Source organism: Dromaius novaehollandiae, chromosome 2, assembly GCF_036370855.1.
Source record: "Dromaius novaehollandiae isolate bDroNov1 chromosome 2, bDroNov1.hap1, whole genome shotgun sequence".
In the NCBI taxonomy this organism is placed as follows: domain Eukaryota; kingdom Metazoa; phylum Chordata; class Aves; order Casuariiformes; family Dromaiidae; genus Dromaius; species Dromaius novaehollandiae.
This window is the reverse complement of record NC_088099.1, coordinates 132,797,778-132,816,387: the sequence shown is the minus strand read 5'-3', so window position 1 is coordinate 132,816,387 and position 18,610 is coordinate 132,797,778. Positions and strand designations below refer to the sequence as shown.

The 18,610-nt window shown below is 37.9% G+C and overlaps 1 protein-coding gene across 11 annotated transcripts in view; it reads right to left on the bottom strand.

The window, feature by feature from the left end:
* Window positions 1–17,165, bottom strand: part of ASPH (aspartate beta-hydroxylase) — a 117,953-nt gene extending 100,788 nt beyond the window's left edge. For 6 of the 11 annotated variants that reach the window (XM_064507481.1, XM_064507486.1, XM_064507482.1 and 3 more), the window contains exon 1: window positions 16,911–17,164. In XM_064507481.1, the coding sequence (XP_064363551.1) occupies window positions 16,911–16,971 (61 nt within the window). In that variant the 5' untranslated portion in view covers window positions 16,972–17,164. Of the gene's footprint in view, window positions 1–3,150; window positions 3,439–16,910 lie in introns of those variants that run through there. The other 5 variants (XM_064507483.1, XM_064507484.1, XM_064507490.1 and 2 more) reach the window with 4 other exon arrangements.
* Between the last annotated feature and the right edge of the window lie 1,445 nt (window positions 17,166–18,610).

The window sequence follows — 18,610 nt, the reverse complement described above, 5'->3', positions numbered from 1 at the left end:
TTCGAATCAAGCAAAGAGATCCACTACATGCTGAGTACTTTTAGACTTTTGTTCCTTGACTTGGAATGAACAGATAAAAGGATGATATATACACTGAATGCAAACCACAACTTCATTTACAATAGCACATGTGGAAAGTAAGTATATATAAAAACACAGTAGTTATAAACAAAATGCTTAGGGGAAAAAAAAAAAAAAAAAAAAAGGCCTCAACCTAGCATGTGGGTTGGGGGTTTCAGATCTGTACCACCACTAGAGGAGGTGTAAATTGCTTCAGATGGTTTAGATTCATTTGAAGTAAAGATGGGTACACCTAGTAAATGTATATCCAAAAATGACATCCATGGCCTTTCTCAGTCTATTCTGCTGCCTCCAGATACTTACCACTGCAAGGCAGGCACTTGGCCACATTTCAGGTCTACCAGCCTATTCCATTTCATTCCTTCTAAGCATTGGCCTTTGCCCAACCAGCCACATTCAATCCTACTGCTAGGGCAAACTGGATCCACCAATCCATTTTTAAGTTGCAAACAGACTGCAAAAAATAACCATAACGATTTACTTACTCTCCAAAGAAAGCAAAAGAAATCCCCTGACCTATGCCATTTTGACCACAGAGGAAATTTTATTTTTCACTCTGTAAATGATGATCAGATATCCTGTTATAGGTAGAAAAATAAATGCCCTCAAATAAACATTAGTAAAAGTGGGAAATGTTAAAAGAAGCTGCGCATAAGTAAGAAAATAGAAATGCCAGTATTAAGTAGAAAGACAGAAGACCATGCCAGCATGTCTCAAACCCAGAGATACAATTATTTGAAGTAGCATTTATCATCAACACCTTTAAAACAATCTATAATCCATCCAAAGCTCAAAATTCACTATTACTCTTAATGTTTTACAGATAATTTCTTAAACCTTCAGAAGATCGCTTAGCCCTCCCAAAATTAAAACAATGTAATTAGAAGCAACTAATAACTATTCTGATCTGAATCACATGCATATGCTTCAAAATCACTGCAGAGTAAAAATACATTTATATATGGTTACTATAGTAATTATGAATAATTATCTAACACATCTTGTTTGAGTGTTGCCTCATTTCCTCAAAGGGGCCAGAAAACAGCTGAAAACCAATAATTCAGGCTAGCTTGGAATAAATAATGGAGACTATTTTCTTACCTATGTTGAAATATTTGAGAAAAATCTAATTGTTGTGAGTATTTTGACACGATAATAAGAGAGCTGATTTTACCATACTAATTGCAGATAATAATATATTTATCAACACCGATCATAGAAAAAGAAATTCCCTGAACATCTAAGAATCAACACGATTGTACTTTAGAATAAAATGGAGTAACTCTACAAGAAGAGTAGTGTAGAGATTGATGACTTAATTTGCCAATTTCTGTAACAGAAATTATAGAGAAGGGCTTTCAGACTCTGCTTTTCAACAGAATTGCAGCTGTTCTAAACTAACCTTTTATTACATTCATTGTGCTATATATTGAGTTCAGACCAAAACAAAAAATAAGGCTTAGCTCAGCCCTTAATGATATAATGTATTAGTGAAAACATATTTCTTCATTAAGATTACTCATCACTAAGACTGCATATCAAACATTTAGTTTCTTTTCTCTTTTAAACACAATGTTTCCTTGGTACAGACCTTCCAATAGCATTTAAAGAGAAACCAAGACACCTTAAGCTTTCATCAGCATATATGTATCACTACTGCACAATACCCGAGTCATATGTTTGTGCAAAGTTATAATGAGATGTGGGAAAGATGTGCAAGTAACTTGAAAATATGGGCAAAGGAAAGCAGTGTGTGATAACACCTTCAGAAATATGATCAACTGTATACAGAAAGCATTTAAAACACTATTGAATTGAAAATTTTAGTATTCAGAAATACATAACTATGCTATATAACAGCAGAACTTCACTGCACCTGTGTTCCAGTGCAGTCTATAGTCAATGAAAACTTTACACATACATATAATATTTAACAAGAAATTTTTAGGCTAAAGATTCTAGGATACAACTTTGTTCTAGAGCAAATTATGTATTAAAAGAGGCAAATAGGAAAGAGAATCTTATTGGATTTCATACGTCTTCATTTACCTTACTGTTGTTGCTTTATTACTATTTGTCTCTGGAGGAAAGGCTTTACATAGGAGAACAACAGAACAGGAAAATGAAAAAAAAATACAATTATTTAAGTAATCAAGCATAACTGCTCTGTATTTTTTCCAATCTAGAAGACTGCTCCAGGCAATTCCTTCAAAAGCAGATTCTGCTATAAAGATATCCTTCACGGCAGTTGCAAAGTTACATTTTTATGCTGTGGCTTCCTAGCTTACAGGAAAAACTGTTTCAAAATTCTTGAAAAATTCTACTAAGAATTTAACCACAGCAGCTTTATCAGGTAACACTTCAGTATAAACAGAAGTTATGTAATGCAGACTTCATCTATGATCTGAACAGACAACCATACACACAGAGTCAGGACAAAAAACTGCAAGCCATTATGGAATACTGACTCTGGATTTGAACTCATTCCAGATAGTTAATTCTAAATTCAAGTCCTTTCTCTGCACATACTGCCAGCTATGTCAAAAGTAGGTCACCTTCCATATCTGGTAAGCCTCTGCTTACACCACCAGATGTCTTTATGCAGACATCACAAAGTCTTAAATTGTGCTACATTCCTCAATGGCAATTTTTTTTTAAGTCCTATATCTCACCCTCCCCCAAATTAAGAATCATGCACAAATGAAAAATGTATGAAAAAGTTTTTCCATTTACTTTAGTTTACCTTAAAAATTCTCAGTAACTTGGTATACTTCAAAAATAACTTTTAAGTCAGATATTTGAAGGCAAAATAAAAATGCCTCTTATTTTAATGCGTGCTACTCAGTTGCAATTCACCACCTGCCATAGACTCATGAAATACCCCTACTTCAGAAATCATTTAATCAAAGAAAACAGAGGCAGCCTGTGATGCAGACTAAAACAGTTAACTAGCTAGAAAACAACAACATATCACAGTAAGCTAGTTGTTTTGCCAATTACAAAGACAGACATAGCCAATATATGCAACTATGTGCTTTTCATTTGTTCCCCAAAAGGTTAGAATTATACCTGTGTCGTCAGCCATAACATTAATGCTTGATTTCCATAGGTAAAATAAGTGTACTGGTATCCAAAAATCAATGTCGAAGGTGGAAGAAGAAATGATTTATCTTCTCTCTAGTCTTGCAACAGGAGCAAAAGTTTCCTAAAGCTAGCTCAGCTGGAACCTGAAACTGGACCTAACCGAAAACTCTCCTCCTAATCTATTTTTAGAGCAATCATTCCCATGAGCCAAATGCTTTTCAGAACTCATATGGCAATCTGGTGACGCTCACATTCACTCGCTCCTCTTAACAGAGCATGCTGGGTAGTGGACTCTTTCTCCTCCCCTTTATGCTCAAACGTTAAACATAGCAGCGAAATGGAACTGAACGAATTGTAGTACAGAATTTTTGCTGCAATATATGCCTCAGTGCTCAAGTTCTAAAACCCAAACAGCCTGAGTTACACTGACACTAAACCTGTCAGCATAAACTGAATCACGAGTCTGGACACAAAGCTTGTCTGACTGCATTTGTTAAGTTGGCCCTTATCCAGGAAACTTTCTCCATGTTGGCACTCCCCTACCAAGCTTCTCTAGTATGCTGTACAGACTGCTTGTCTGAAATTTGTTAACTACATTTGCAATAAAAGACAGCTAATTTCAAGGAATGTAGTTTTGAGTCTTCCAAGAGATACTTGAAATTGATTACATGCATTCTTACCACAGATTTTTCAGGTCAGAACCATTCCCCTAGTATACCTCAAGTTTGCCCCAGCAGACCCAAAAGAGAGCTACCGGCAATTTTGTCAAAGGACATCAGAATACAGCCTGCTTCCCGACAGTGCTGTATACCACAAGCCATAAGGGTAGAACAAGCAAAAATTCTATTCTTTATTTGTTAAAGGGAGCAGTGGGGTTTATTTTGCTTTGTTTCCTTCCTTTCCAAAGATGGTTTTAACACTAATTCATATCACCCCTGCTTTAAATTCTGACAATATGCATGCTACCTTTACCATTTAAAGCTAAAACAAATGATCAATGATCAATATACTCTCTTTTTCTTAAGAGAAAGAAAAGGAGGGAAAAAAACACACAGTAATACACTATGCGACATTTTTACATCTTATATTTCAGCAAACTATTTTCTTCCACTGCCTTTCAATCAAAAGCCAACTGTTTTTTTTTCCTTTAAAAACATGAACTCATTAGCAGTAGTCCCACGGAAAGCTTTAGTACCTAGCACTCAACCCTTCCCCCCACAAACACATACCCTTTTTTAAATAACATAGCCATCAGGGAGATGGAGAAAACAGCAACCTGTTACAACTACTTTGGAAAACAACATAGACCTCATATAATTTTAAGAATCTAGGAACTTGTCCCAAAATACAATTCCCAATAGCTCAGGGAAGAATAAAAGAAAGAATCCTCAAAAGAGTTTCAAGACTTGTCTAATGGATGTAAAGAAACTAAGGGTAATTGATTCTGTAATCAGTGAATCTTTTAACTATTCTTTAAAGCCATGTGAATACGGAACAAAACAGATGTTTTGAGAAAGGGTTTGTAACCAGCACGTTTCAGCAACGTATGCAAGGCACAACTGATTTATAATAAAATAGATGGAAAATTTGAACAGTGGGGAAAAGCCACCAAATACATGGAAAAAGCAACAGCTTGTTAAGGGGAACCACTTAAAGTGCAGTAACATGTAGTCTATTGCATATAAAACCAATAATGTTTTGACAGATATTACATTAGATGATTTGTTACAACTTCATTTTGGCTACATCTACATTTGCAGATACTGCATCTTAGTACAAGTGGACTCCTAGAGCAAGCACACAATGCTGAGAACCTATTTCTGGGGATTTGCTTCAAACTAACTTTAGTCTGGCTGAATGTCCACGAACAGTTGAAGCATATCTTTCCACTTCATTTCATTTCATTCAAAACTAACTCAATATATGCCGAGCCCACTCCACAATGAACAAAAGCAGAGTTAGTGGAGACAGTCAAGAAATTCATTTCAAATACGCACTCCTGATCTGAACACACACTAACACATATATAGACCTTTAACCAAGTGCCCACAGCTTTAGCTTGTGCTATTTAGAGTGAACTGATTACAAGAACATGTATTTCCAAGAAGTTTTGTGAAAGATGCGAGTTTAAATTGAATACATAGGTATTTAAAATAAAATTCAAGATTAGGATTGCCTAGGAGGACAGATGTCTCATGAGGTCTTCCACAGTGTTCAAATGCTTTGACTAATGATCTGTTTGTTGGTTCTTCTTTGTATAACTTCAACTCAAATTGCTCCAATGACATTCAAAATTAGTATTATTCACATTACTTGTGTAGATGTTTTGAGTTTGAAAATTATTTTCAAGTTGATTTTGCTATAAAAATGAACTTCATGCTACTTGATTTTATTTCAAAAAAGCATAATTGACAGTTAAGATTTCAAAAACAGCAGTAGTCAATTCTACCCGTGTATCACTAGTAAAGTACAAGTAAAGACGCTCAGACAAAAACATGTCAGCTATGAACACAAAAATAAAGGCAGGCTTCAAAGCACCAAGCTAAGCTGTTCTAATGTACATAATTATTTCTCAGAAAGGTGTATTAGGAAGTGATATACAAGCAAGAATGGATTATCACATAAAGAGAAGGCTGCATACCAGCATGGAGTTACCAGAAATTAGAAAAACATAGTAAAAGGAAAAATAACAAAGCACTAATCTAAGTAGAAAAATATCTAAAAATAGCACTTCAGCAATAAAAACTATACAGCAGCTAGCTGAGAGGGAAACTATAGAATAAGTTTGTTTTAAAAGCAAAATTCAGAATTATATAAAACAGATATGGGAAAGAAATTAAAAGAACTAAAATAAGTTTCAATAAAACTGTCCTACCCTTAATAATGCTGAATTAGTAGTAATGGAAAGGTAGAAAACACTCTCTCATGTGAACATGGCCTAACACTGCTTGTCATTTGTGTCAAATGATCTTTTTAAATATTATGAACAGATAAAACAACTGTAGCAAACAACTTCCAGTAATAAAACTGCAGCCAAGTATCTTGCTCATTTTTTTCATGAGGGGGTTCTTGGGGAGGTCAGTAAAAAATATTTTGAGTAAAATAGCTACTAAAGAGAAGTTGAGAACAGTCTCTGCTGAGACTGTTCTCTGTCTTTGTAGAGACTGTCTCTATTTTCCCCTGTCTTATTAAAAGAAGAGCTATTTTTTTCCTTAGTAACACAGCCTTGCTGTTGTTTTTAATCTCATGATTGGAGAAGGCCTCTGAAACATGACAAAATGATAATCCTTGCTACTGTGAGAAAAGCTTTACATAAAAAAAAAGATACACATACTTTTTTGTAAATATTTTTATTTTAAAGCTTATACTGCATAAAGTGGTATTTGGGATGGTTCCACTCAGAACTCTGCACATAACACTGATTGTAAGTGCCAGGCTGAGGTAAAACAGACTTTCACCTTTAATTTTGGCTCAGTGCATCAAAGGTGAAATAAAACACTTTTAATGGTAAAATCTGAGTTTTTATGTCCTTTTACAAAACGTATTTCAGCAAATTGGGGAAGGGGTGGTGTTTTGTCTCCAGTTACTTTACAGATAGAAGGCAGATATTTATTAAAATGCTGATGGTATCACTTAGAAAATATACCGATCTTCAATTTCCACAAATATCCACACTCAGAGTTCAGTTTTAATATGTTGAAAGTTTTACAAAAAATTACAGTAAGGTCTTTACAGATAAGCTCCAACATTTATGATAAAAGTTTATTTTTAATAAATGAAATACAAATTCTTTGTGATATAAGATTTATTTTTCTTCAAGGTATTTAAGAAATCTTCCTCAGCATTGCAACCTTAAAAAGAAATTAGAAAAAAAAGAAGTTGTGTTTTACAGGTTTCTCATAAAAAACCTAGATTTCTATGCTGCACTTCATATAATCTAGCCTATATGGTTAGAAAGATATCTGTGCAAATTATCCAAGGACTTTAATATGCTAAATTAAAAATTAGTTAAGAACAGAGAAATGTATTGAAAAGAAAGAGGTATGGTTCAGAGAAAACAGAGACCAAGATCTAAAGCTGAAATACCAAATTAGCCAACTGGATTGCAATTTTACCCCTCCTACTCCCAGACTTTTCCTGACGTGGAATAATGAAAAGTTCCTCAAACAATTATAATCAATGCTCATATAAATCTTGAGGGACCTTAATTTGCAATCCCTGCAACACTTTCAATTATAAAATATCCTACTATAACAAGTCAAAGAAAAACACAAATAAATACTGAAAAAGGAGCAAAGTCATAAATTCAGGATTCAACGAATCAGCAGGCTGATCAGGCCCAGGGTGGCCAATAAAAAATAAATAAATAAATAAATAAGAGGTATCACAAAGTACGTAAAAGACTCTAGGATCCTAAGTGCCCTGCTGAACTGCAGGGAAGCTCCTCCCTTCACTTGGAAGTGACCTCACTGAACTGTCTCCTATAATTCAGCACTTAACCAGGATGTAAAAGATTGAAGATTCAGTTCTCTCTTCCGCATTGCGGAACAGTGTTCAAATTTCTTCAGAGGTTGTCCTAAAACAGGTTATTAAGTATACCTCAGGATATAAGAACAAAGTTGCCCTACTCCTTCCTGATGAAGCTGTCTGTTCTTGCACAGCTAAATATCAGCTGACCTGAGTGACAGTTTGTAAGAGAGGAGCTCTGTAGAACAGGGACTAAAACCTGGGTGGTTCCCTCCTTTCTAATCAAGAGAGGGGACTCTAGACATAACTGGCCTAGCATCATGCTCACATTGGACTGGAACATATTCAACAACAAGAATTAAGAGGTATACACTCTCACTCAAGTATATCCCATAAATAGCAGCTGTAACACTGAGAGTCAACCAAAATTTCTTCAAGAAGAAAACGGAATTAAATCTTTTTCTCCCCTACCATGGGTGAGAGCTCCTATCGCACAGAAGGAAGAAACCACTCTCTCTAGCCCTGTTCTATGCAGAATCAGATCTGTAATCCTATTATCAGAAAATATGCTTCAAGTAAAATAGAGATGCATCTGATATTTTTCTTTTCCTTTTCATATTGAGTGTAGGTATGAAGAGGGCCAATTGGCTCAGCATTGTCTAAACTAACACTTCTCTTTATGTGAAAAACAAAATTTCAGGCAGGTAAACTATACATCCAATCACCTCCAGGATCAGATAGCACTGGATGCATGTTTGGGATGCTAAACATACACACTTTCACCTCTTTCTGCACATGAGTACCTTACTCCTGTAAAAGTTTTAAATCACATTCATCTATTATTTTGCATGCTTTATTTCTGCCCTGTATACAAGTGAAGTAGTAGAGATAGCTGGAGACAGACAGGGCATCAAGACTAGGATAAACTGGAAGGATAGAAGAAGGAAGAGAGACAAGAAACAACAGTGGGCATTATTCCAGAAAAATTTCAAATACAAAACAAGACTCTGATTATCTTCTGGTTGACTGAAGTCAAGCCTCATTCCTAGCTTTTTTTTTTTTTAATTATTTATTTACATTTATCCTGACTATAGATAGCAAGCAAATCCTGATTGTTTTCCATTTAAGTGATTTCTTCTAAAATATAGAACTCAAAAATCAGAAAATTCACTCAGAAAGAAATCTAATAATTAGAGAAACATCACGAGAAAGATTAGCTTATCTTTTGCTTTTTCAATAACAGAAGATTTTTGTCAAGAGGCAAGTAGTCATTAAAGACAAAAAGTAACTTAGTGGGAAATTATATCATATGATGTTGTACAGTTTTGTAAGACTTGTTGTAGAGACTTTATTTAAATTTTGCACAACAGTGAATTCTACTTCCACTACTAGCTCCGTACTTTTCAACATGGTTTGGGGAGACCAGTTGCCTGCCACCATGAGAGCATCTGCTGTTAACATTTTCCTTTAGAGTTCTATTCATCCAAGCATAACTGCTGAAGTCAGAGGAGGTAAAAGTGAGTGCAGAGATGTATGTTAATAAGAAAAAAAGACGGATTCTGCATCTGCTTCCTTTCTAAAAGTGCTAGAAAGATTAACACTTTTAAAGGCTAGACAAATTTTGTCCAAGCCATGTGACATTTTTTTTGGTATTCAGACAACCAACATTTTTTTTGGAACAGTTCTTCAGTCAAGGTATAGCGTAAAGAAAAATACATACACATGTACACATACTTTAAGTGACCGACAATGACACTGCTTACCACTTTAAAGATTTTATTAGTAGCTACCAACAAGGAGCCATTTAAAGAAATATTAAACGTGTCCATCACCTACCATGTGAGCAATTTGGATTACTTATTCTTTTAAACCTTTTCTTCAGAATTATGACAAGTTATAGATAGTACAATAACAGGCTTAGAGAGTTAACACTTCAGGAAAAAAACTGTATTGTAAAGACAGAACAAAAATATTTTGTATTATCTCTTTACATAACCTAGACAGATTTCAATGAAAAAATAAACCTTCCTACATGCTATGGTATTTTCTATAAAGACATCAGTGATTTTCTTAAATTTTGTTTTTATACATGTACACACACACACACCTCTAATATAACTAATATCCAAAATTGAAGTTATAACTTTCCTCTTCTAATCTTGCTGGATTCAAGCTAAGTTTTCAGACCCCTTCCTACTCTCTCCCCCTCTTTCCAGCCCCACCACTCCCCCCATTCTAACTTTTAGATCATAAAGGTCAAGCCAAAAAATTGAAAGTTAAGGCTATGAGCTTAAGAAGAAATTTTAGCTAGTCTCTTGATACAAGGCCAACATATCTGAGCTTTATTTATACCATTGATAAGGAGATAAAATTAAGTAATCTTCAAAATTAAAAACAGATTTAAAGATTTTTAATGTCTGCTATTTTGCCTATTCAGCTCTCTTCCACAGAAAAATTAAAATTAAGAAAATTTAAAATTACACAGTCTACCTATCTTGTATTTGAATGATTTAACCTAGTCAATAGTCCCACATAATTATTATGTTAATTAAATATCTGGTTGTATTAAGACCATAGCAGAGTGCAGGAAAGGTAATGCGTAGAGGAAATAAAAGAAATATTTAAGCATAGAATATACAAACCCTGCTGGTGGTGACCTTTAAAAAAAGTTTCTATTATATAAAGTTTGAAATTCTCAATTTTGCGTATAGCATGCTGGCATTAATTTTAGGGTATTTTTTCCTTGCTCCATTTTCCTATTCTGTAACGTGGGTCACATCAATACTTTTCAACAGCAAGTCCCAATTACAACACAGAGAAAAGAAACCAGATGATGCAGTTTCACTTCTTTCAATTTCTCCCATGGTTTGAAGGAGTTTCATATATAACCGAATGCAACTCTAGTTGACAAACAAGTACATACAACTCTGCTATTCATTGATTTCTGCTGACAGAAAAATATAGAACATCTTAGAATTCTTTTTTAATGGCTAAATCTTGTCAAGTTTTAATTCGGATATTAAATCAGTTTAATTTGTTTCTTGGAAGTGCTATGCATCTGCAGTTCCTACAGAGTTCAAAAGAACTTGTAGGTGTCTCATAAATGTTATTCATCATGTAGTTTTGGATCTATATATAGTTTTAAAAGTATGTTGTTAGAAGATCTCAACTGCAAAAGTATCACTCTTTTCACAACTTACTTGTTCCAAGAAAAGATATTGTTTCCTCCAGTTACTATGGGCAGAAGTACTTCCACATTTACAAACTCATGTCTAAAACATTTTTTATAATATTAAAAAAAAAACTAAAAATCTACTAAAAAAAGGATGAATTGAGATATGGTACATTAGTAATTAACTGTTGATTATCAGTTAACCAGAAAATTTGTTAAACAGGAAAACTTCTGTTCAATAGTTATAAAAACCTTAGCTATAAATTATTTTTTAAAAAAACCTGTCAAACAACTTTGCAGCATTTGTTACACTGGGTAAGTACATTCATGGTAACAGTGCAGCTGCATATGAAGGAAAGACAAAGATTTGTTTCACTGAAAAAGTTTTGGCAAAACTGAACGATACACATACTACAGTCTGCTTAAACTCAATATATACATATCCACATACTTCATTTCCAGTGTTTTTTAAAGAAGTTTAATAGAGTTATGATTTTTCACTTCAAAGCACATCCCAAAAATCTTTTCCATGCAAAGAGTTATAGCCTATAGGATGCAGTTAGGAAAAAGATTGCTGCAGGCTATCACACAGGTTACCAGTTTGTCATCTTCATCAGGAAAGAACCACTTGGGGTGAATCAGAACTTCATTGCACAAGTTTTCTACAATGAAGAATTAACATAAAAATTAGCACAGGAACAGTTTTTACATGTTTCAAAGTGATTCAGAAAGGTTCAGCTGAAAATGATTTTTTTTCCTTTTCATACAGATGACCAATAAAAGTGTTATCAGTTTAAAGAAACAGCAATATTTAAATCTCACTCCTTTATGCACTTTGTGATTAGAAATATGCTTAACAGATATGCCTTTTAGTGCAAATAATTTTGTTGCCTTTACTGCAGCACTTAAATATTCAGCAATCACTTTAGCAGATCCAACCAAACTCTTCACCTTTCACATTCACGCCACTGCTCCACAATGACGTAATTGAATATAAAACTGCAGATTCAACTTTGCCCTCTCCCAGTGCCCAGCCATTCATTATCATCTCTCCCCTTCTGCCCAAACTACTTTTCATAAAGCTGTGCACTGAACCAGACTGGGAAAAGATGGAAAGTCAACTTGCAGCTTGATCAGTTCCCTTATTGGGTTCATCTAGCATCTCTGTAGCTGGTAGTGCAAGCATAAAGAAGGGGAATCGAAAAGAGGAAGACTGCAGAGCAACCTCACGCTAGACTGAGCTGGATGTGTAACTATAGCACTCAACTCTCAAGAGATTCAACTCCATCATCCCAATATGATATGCATCTGATATCTGAGCTGAGTCTAGCTACCAGCCTCAACAGGGAATTTATTCTGAATTTTTAAAAACTAAAATCTGAAAGTTGCCAATGTGCTTCACCCTGATTAGACACCCATTGCCTGACTAACGGCAAAATGAATAGAAAACTTATACACAGACAGTCTTTGCTGCTTTTCATAGTTACAGTATCAACAAGATTTCAGAAGTTATACAGATGCATATTCCACATTCACAAGCAGATTTTAATTCCACTGTAAGATTAAATCCATTTTTGCCAGGACAGGGTAGATGAGGAAAAAATACCCTGTAGTTTTTTACTTTACACAAAGAAATAGGCACAACTACTCTACAAATTCAAAGTACAACCCACATATTTTAATTAAAGTATTATGCATATGATTCAAAACAAGCAGGTTCTAAACAAGAAGTCCAAGATGCTACACACTACAATGCAGAAAACACTAGTAATCTGTATACTAGATAGTACAACTCAGATTAACAACCATCTGCTTTCCCATGCCTCCTTTTCTACTAAGGACGGCTTTTTGCCTACAAACTTGTAATTTTGACTCGCTTTGTCCTGGTACGCTTAGGAATCAATCCTTAAGACTCAAAGCAATACCTTCTTGAGAGAAGGAGAATGAGAGAAATCCAAATATCAAACACTATGAAAGAGCATGTCATAGGAGCATATACTGTGTTCAAATTGATTCTTTTTCCTTGAGGAGTTCTTACTGGCCCTGGCAGTCAGTTACTGTACCATTCAGCAGCTAATAGCATATAGCAAATTTCATACAGATAGACCTAAAAGTTGTCTTTTCAGCATTTACTGCTCATTTTATTCAAGTTCCAGACAAATGAATGAAGAGGTATACCAAGGACTCACTATTCCAATGCAAATCTGCTTCTCCATGCACAGACCTTATACAGAAAGCAATAATTAAAACAGAATTTCTTGGAAATACCTAACTGTTTAAGCAATCTTAAGAATTTTATTGACATCACTTTCATTTAACCCAAGATAAGAAAACTGATCTGTATGAAAAGAATTACTGCCTCAAGTTCTGTTTTAGTTCAAAAACTAAAGAGGCTAAAGATCAGGAAATGACTGAAAAGGGATTAGATTAAGGGACCTTCGAAAGTCTAAAGGATGAGTTAAATTAAATGCTTGGCAATACATGTACTTTTTGGAGATATAAGGAAATTACACAGTTAAAATATGAAAAAGTGAAATCAAATGTGTTCTGGGAGCTTACAAAAAAAAAAAGAAAGAAAGAAAGAAAGAAAGAAAGAATTGGGTATGTCAGAAGATAATCTCAATCACTATTATGGAGATCAAGGAAAAATTATCCAAGCACCAGCGGAATCATTTAACTTCAAGCTGTGTAATGCATAGCTTCAGAAGTAACAGAGGTAGGTAAAATAATTTTATACAAAATACACTTGTCTGTAAAAAACATTTTCACTCTATTAGCTAGAGGAATTTAAACAATTTGGACCAGTGATGCCTTGTGTCAGAAATGAGATTTCATACAGGGCCTAGATTAGTGGAGAACTAGTCTCTCAACTGGGATTTCTAGTTGTTATCACAATAAACTCCTACAGGTCTTGTAGACCTTCTACAAAGAATATAAACTCTCCATGCTTCAGAACTTAAATAGCATGAGCCAGAAGGATGTTTCTCAGTTGATAACAAAACTGCCATAAGGAACTTTTTCTCACCTTTTTCTTGAGACACCTCTAAACAGTCACTATAGAAACTTGATACTAAAACTATGGTAAAGGAACTAAGTTTAGGAAGCATCTGGAAGATATTTGAAAAGGATTCAAGGACTTCTGTTTGCATGCACATATATGGTGCATGTTTCTGTTCAAACATTCAGCAGGCCTGTTACACGTAAATACATTCTACAAACTGTTTAAAGAGAAAAGCGTAAAACTCTTAATAAGCCATTATCTAAACTAGTATCACAGAAGCAAGATATCAGACACCTGAAATTGCTTTTTCAGTTTTAAAGTCAAACAAACCTCCCTCCATTCCAGTGCATCATTAGAACTACTAAGAAAACAGACAGAAAGTATTGCACAATCATACAATCACTGAGAATTGTTTGATTTTAAGTCCTCACTTGGGTAGTATAAAATGAATGACATTCACACAGAAACATGAAGATAGATGCCTAACCATCAGCACTCTTACTGCTGCAAGCTATCATGTCTTATAAACTCATTTATATTTTTTAATCCATCTGCATTTTATAAGCAGTTAGGCTGCTAACCCTCACTCTTACTGGAGAGCTTCTCCAGAGCCACCTGTGAATGCTCCAGACATTTCCAGATTTCCTGCCCCATGGAAGTTATTCATGACCAGCTTACACACACTTTTTCCTATACCAAAACTGTCCTTCATCTCATGAAGTTTTAAGTAATATCCAATGCAAGTATCCAATCCAAGCTTCATTTAGCTGTCTGAAACTCATTTTCTTCCTTTTGAGAAGCCACAGTTTTTATAATGGGTTCTGTAGGCTAGTGACAGGAAGCCAGACTTTCTGGTAAAGATACTAATGAACACAGGCTTTCCTGCTCTAAGTACTCCAAAACTGTCAAATTTTCACCTGTTTTTTTGCTTCTGTACTCCAGATTAAATCACTGGCACATACATACAATTTTGTAAATGCCACTTTCAAAGAAAATTCCACTACTAGCAGTAAAAAGCTCAAATGCAAAAAGAAATTTTTGTACTAGGACTGTCTTATATTAGGACAGTTTTTAATATATGACTTTTTAAAGTAAGAGGTAGAGTTCCATTTCTAAAGGATGTTCAATTCCACTTATGTCATTTCAATGAATCTAAAAACAGTTATATAAACACTATAATTAGTACTAGTTCAGATTTATTCTATATTTGTAAGATTAACATCAACATTTTCTAATATGGATACCTAAAAGCAGATTACTAAATTCACATTCAGGCACTTCCTTAGGTGCTGAGATTTTCAGATGCACTGTCATCTTCATTGGTTTCACAGTCATGAGCAATGCTTTGGCAAGAACCCAAGTCCTCTCCAATGAACTGCTGTAAAAGTGAATACTACAATACTATCAGGAACTGCCTCGAACTTGAGGTTTGCATGCTTCACAATCTTAATTACTAGACATCTCAAAATTATTTCCTCATTTTATGTTCACATCTCTCAACTGTGGAGTGCTTACTGGCTGCTGTGAAGACTCACTGCTCCTCTAGCTGTTCTTTATTCACACAGGACTCATCATCCATTACCTCTTTCTGCAGCTGCATGGTATTCTTAAGCAACTATGAAAACACCATCAGCTTCATCTCATAATTTCTACAGCTGTCCAAGGGATTTTAACTAGGAGTAGCTGAAACCAACAAAATAATGGTCTTAATTTACTAGGTTACATCTTGGGATTGTGCCCAACACCGAGACACACACTGCTTTATACCTCTATATATAACAACAAATAATGCACCTCCTGTGCAACTACGCAAACTAGGTATCTTAATACAAAGAGATATGATTTTACTCATGCTGAATATAAAAAGCTACATAATGCTTTTACACTTAGTCAGAGACTTAGATTCCTGATAAATTTGTTTTTCAAACGCTGACTAAGCTTTGAAGTGATACTTAAAATATTACTAACAGTACAATGTTTGAATCATCTGCAGTATTCAAAATTGTACAAGGGATACATGTTCTTAATACATTCTTATTGGAAATCTGTATTTGGCATAGTGCTTAATACTGGATGATGATCATTTGCCTCATGAATGTCAAAGAGTACCCTCAGTCTAGAAAAAAAGTGTAATATATACTCTACAGCATAAGTTGAAAAGAAGGACATACTAGTTTATTAGTAGTCAGATTGGCTAACCTGTTCTTTATTCAGGTGGGGGGGGCGGGGAAAACTATCACAAAATCCCTTTTCTTTGCATTTTTCCAAGATTACTCCTACATGCTTTTGCACCGAAGTGAACCATCAGGTTAGATGCTACATCTACGACAGATCCAATAAGCTTAGACTAGAGTATGTCCCGCATCCGAGTTTAAACACAAAAATAACGACTGCTTCACTAGTATCGGAGATACTGGGCATCCAGGTTCTATTCCAGGCCTCTGGAAGAAAAGATCGGAGTGCCCTTCCCTGCAGACCTGGGACACCTACAGCTGCTGAGGCACTCTCAGGGGGACGACCCCGCCCATGACTCATCCTGACCGTTCTGGGGGGAGTTTTCGAGCGGTGCGCCTCCACCCCCTCGGCCAGACCAAGCAAGTTTCTGCTCCACTTAAATTCCCGAGAAGGGGGACGGCCGAAATCCGAGTAACAGATCTAAACCATCTGTCCCCGCTCCGTGCTGCCCCCAGGAGCTGACACGCAGCGCGCAAGGAAGACCGAGGGCGCGCGGGGCCGGCGTAGCCCCCCGGCCCGGCCCCTCCTCCTCCTCCCGGGCGGCCGTCCCCTCGCAGGCCCGGCCGAGCAGCCGCGGCCCGCAGCATCCCGCGGGCAAGGCCGGCGAGCGCTGCCGGAGGGCAGGGGTGGGGAAGGCTCCACCGCTTGGAGAGGGCAAGCGAAGGCGGGTACGGGCGGCATCAGCCCCGCTCGCCGTACAGCCCCCCCCCGCCCGGCGCGCTGCAGCCGTCGCCTCGGCCCGGCGCCGCCCTTCCCCGAGGCACTGCCCTACTTCTCGGCGGAAACCCGCTCCCCGTCCCGGCTCGGCCCGTCCCGGGAAGCTCCCCGCGATGCTACGGCCCCGCTTCTCTTCCCCGCGGCGCCGCTCACCTCTCTTGGAGCCGGGGCTGGCGTTGCCACCAGCGCCTTTGGAGCCCTTACGCGAGGCCATGGCACCTCCTGTCAGGTAGCGAGAGGCGGCGGTTGCGGTTGCGCGCGCGCGGCGGGGGCGGGGCGAGCGGGGCCACAGCGAAAATGAGTCAGTAACCACCGCCGCTACCTGAGCGCTGCGTGCGGGAAACCCTGCGACCGCCGCCAGCACCGCCCCGTCCTCCCGCCCTCCGCCGGCCGCCGCAGCGCGCCACCCAATCGCTGAGCGCCCGCGGGAAGGAGGCGGGGCGCTGCTCGCCTCCGATTGGCGGCGGCAGCGGGCGGGGGCGGTGCTCGGCCCCGGGTGCGCGTGTCCGCCACGCTCCCCTCGCCGGCGGCTTTGAACGTGGCAAAATGGAAGCGAGCGGCGGCCTCTCGCGAGCGTTGGGGCGCGCGGCCGGGCCGCGCCGCGGGGGCGCGCGCGTTCCGCGCCGCGGGCGGATCAGCCCGTGCCGCTGGGGTCCGGTGCCGCCCTCTGCAGCGGCCTGGTTCCCCGCGCCGGGGGGGAGTCGTGCTGACCCGCTGCCTTTCAGAAGGGGCCTGGCGCCTCCCGTGTGCCGCCTACGCACGCCCTGGGGGGCCCAGATGGGCGGGCAGAGCGCGGCGGCGGCTCGTGGCCGTTAGTCCCCGCCGCGTGTGGGCTCGCGGGCAACCGTTACAGGCGCGCCGTTGCGGCCTCGGTGTCTTGTGGCTCTGAGGGAAGGGGAAAATCGGCGGTGCTGAGGGGGGGAGGCTTTTTCGCTGATCGCGTATTCGGTATATGGGAGCCTGTGGGCCTGCGTGGGCCACAGCCCGTCTCCGCGGGGCGGCACAGCGGCTTTGCGGTGCCGGGAATAGGAGACTTGCAAAAAAACAAAGCTGACTAAATAGGGGTCTATTACTTATGTGCTTGAGACTCTGCTTAAAACATCTTGTCCTGTTTCTTAAACTTCCGCTTTATTCAAATGTTAGTAATTCATCCGTGCCCGGTTTATGTGAAATAGCTCAACTCTTTCAAGTAGCACTTTTTCAACCAACATGGTAGAACAGTGTAAAGTATGTTACATTAACAGATAAACTCTCAAAAATGCTTTTCACATCTAAAAATATTTCAAATAACCTGTGACAAAATCAGTGGCTTCTTTGTTTTGGGTTTTTCTTTTTAACAGAAATTCTGAATTCTTGTTACTTAGTGACCTGGGATGCAAGCTTGCTTTGATAGCAGTGTGGCATAACAGCAAAATACTTTCTAAACAATAACAACAACTAAAAAGCTCACTTTTGAGTCCTGAACATAACTACAGTGTTTCAGATAAAAAGAAACAATTTGACACTGAAAAAATTGAGAATTAGAGCTTTTGAAAACATGTTGTGAGAGAATGCTTTCCCCAAAACAATTGGTTTTGAACTGAGGAACACAATGGATCTGATTGAAAATAATCATTTACTGAAGAGCATTAGTTTTTAAGGAGATTTGAACTCAAATAAGTAACAGGATGGCAATGCTGGTACTATAACCAGAAGAGATGAAAGCAACTAGTTCTATGAACATCAAAACTAACAAAGCTTACTTCTTGGTATCTGTTTCTCATGTGAATTAATTATGTCCAATATAGGCGAGTATCTGAACTTTTCATTTGCTTATGGTCCTCTGCCAAAACCTTTTGTTCATGCTGTGTTTA